Source organism: Esox lucius, chromosome 14, assembly GCF_011004845.1.
Source record: "Esox lucius isolate fEsoLuc1 chromosome 14, fEsoLuc1.pri, whole genome shotgun sequence".
In the NCBI taxonomy this organism is placed as follows: Eukaryota; Metazoa; Chordata; class Actinopteri; order Esociformes; family Esocidae; genus Esox; species Esox lucius.
This window is the reverse complement of record NC_047582.1, coordinates 22,972,896-22,974,621: the sequence shown is the minus strand read 5'-3', so window position 1 is coordinate 22,974,621 and position 1,726 is coordinate 22,972,896. Positions and strand designations below refer to the sequence as shown.

Sequence of the window (1,726 nt, the reverse complement as noted above, 5' to 3'; positions counted from 1 at the left end):
TCCTTTGTCCTCAGTGTGAGCTGTTTTTACAATAAACACCACTGGCTTGCCTCGGAAAGCAGAGCAGGTCCTCGCCAGCCCCTGTGGAGAAGTTGGCCTAGCACTGGCAATTACTAATGACAAAACTTTAAAAAGCAGTTTATTGAAGGCAACTTACATGGCTTTGTTTCCAAAGTACAGTTTAAGTCTGCTGAAGCAGTGAGATTTTAGCCATAAATCGCAACTGTTTAGATGTGCTTTACAGGCAAACGGAGACCGCAAGTTTCTCATGCATATCCTGAACTTCACTGAAGTGCAGTCGAAGGCAGTGGTGTCTAACATTTTGCACCGTGGTCAGTCTTTAGCTTATTCTGATGGAGGACCTCTAAAGAAAACCACCTCCCGGTCTGCACATAATGTGAGCAACTGGAGAAAACCAAATTGTCAATGTACTTGCAATACTCAACATAGATAGCCCCCCAAAAAACACATCCATGACAGAGGTTTGTTTGGCTGTGCACACAAGTTACAGAACAATCCCTGCTTAAAACCTGGTCAAAGTCAGTACAAGTGCATAGCCTGTGGTCTCAGACAACTGCTGACCTACTCCCAGAGACCTGGCTTATATTCCCTGCTCCAACCCTTCATTGTTTTCCCTCTCTCTATCTGTCCACATGGATTCAATTTTAAAGACAATGACAACTTTGAGTGTGCAAAAACAAAAATCTAAATCATTCTCTTTTACATTCACACCAAAACCCACAGCACACGCAGTGGACAAATACATGAAGTCCTTTGAGGTTCATTTTGGTGTGTTCTCAGAGGTTAGCAGCAGACAGCTGCAATTCTTCCAGGTGTCCACCCAAAACCACTCCTCCAGACTTCCATTAGCAGTTTTTATTTTATTCCTGCTGTAATAAGTCAACAGCACAGTCTTCTGGGTGGGAGAGGTTAATGTCACTGTCTGGAATTCTCAGAGCAACAAAGGGAGCAGGATGACTCTGGGCTGCTCCTCCAGCTCCTACAAGTCACTGCAGGTTGTCCTCATCACTAGAAGGTTCACTGTGATAGTATAATGTTATGTTCACAGTTTCTCTGAAGGAGATGGCACCATTTCAGGCAAGTTGATTTTAGATCTGAAAGGAAACAGAAATATTGAAAATAAAGTCACCAGACATGACAAAGGACAAGCACTGCACACAAATGCAGGAAAGCATATTAAGCTTTCGGAAAATGTTCCATTTTACCTAGTAATACCTAAGCACATTTGAATTTAATCTATATAAAATACAGCTTATCAATTGACAGCATAAACATGCCAGAACAATAATCCACTACACCTGGAGGTTATATTGGTTACTTTCATAATTCAAAATGGGACTTCCACTGCCTTCAGTATTACATATCTGACAAAGTGTGTTATTTCAGGCACATAAGGATTGGTTGAATGAGCATCCTGATAAGAGCCAGAATGCCATCAGAACACATTTCTCAACATCAAGATTGGATTTCATGGAGTGGGAGGATAAACAACAGGGATAGTTCGGGCCAAATTCATATTTGGGTAAAAGTCCACTTACCCTGCGTTGTTCCTGAAGGCACAGTCATTTTTCAAAACAAATCTATTATTCAGTCTGTAATAAGCATTATTAGCATCCAAATTCATGAATGGAAACAGCACGTCCCACTTTACAAAAGCTGCATTGCGGGTGGTAAACTACTTAAACACTCCAAACTAAGAACAGTG

At 41.4% G+C, this 1,726-nt stretch overlaps 1 protein-coding gene across 1 annotated transcript in view; it reads right to left on the bottom strand.

Moving 5' to 3' along the window:
- Positions 1-122: 122 nt before the first annotated feature.
- LOC105015131 (3-hydroxy-3-methylglutaryl-coenzyme A reductase) overlaps positions 123-1,726 on the bottom strand; it is a 12,839-nt gene continuing 11,235 nt past the window's right edge. Inside the window, exon 19 of the mRNA XM_010878011.5 lies at positions 123-1,115. Coding sequence (XP_010876313.2) covers positions 1,064-1,115 — 52 coding nt within the window. The 3' untranslated portion in view covers positions 123-1,063. The remainder of the gene's footprint in view (positions 1,116-1,726) is intronic.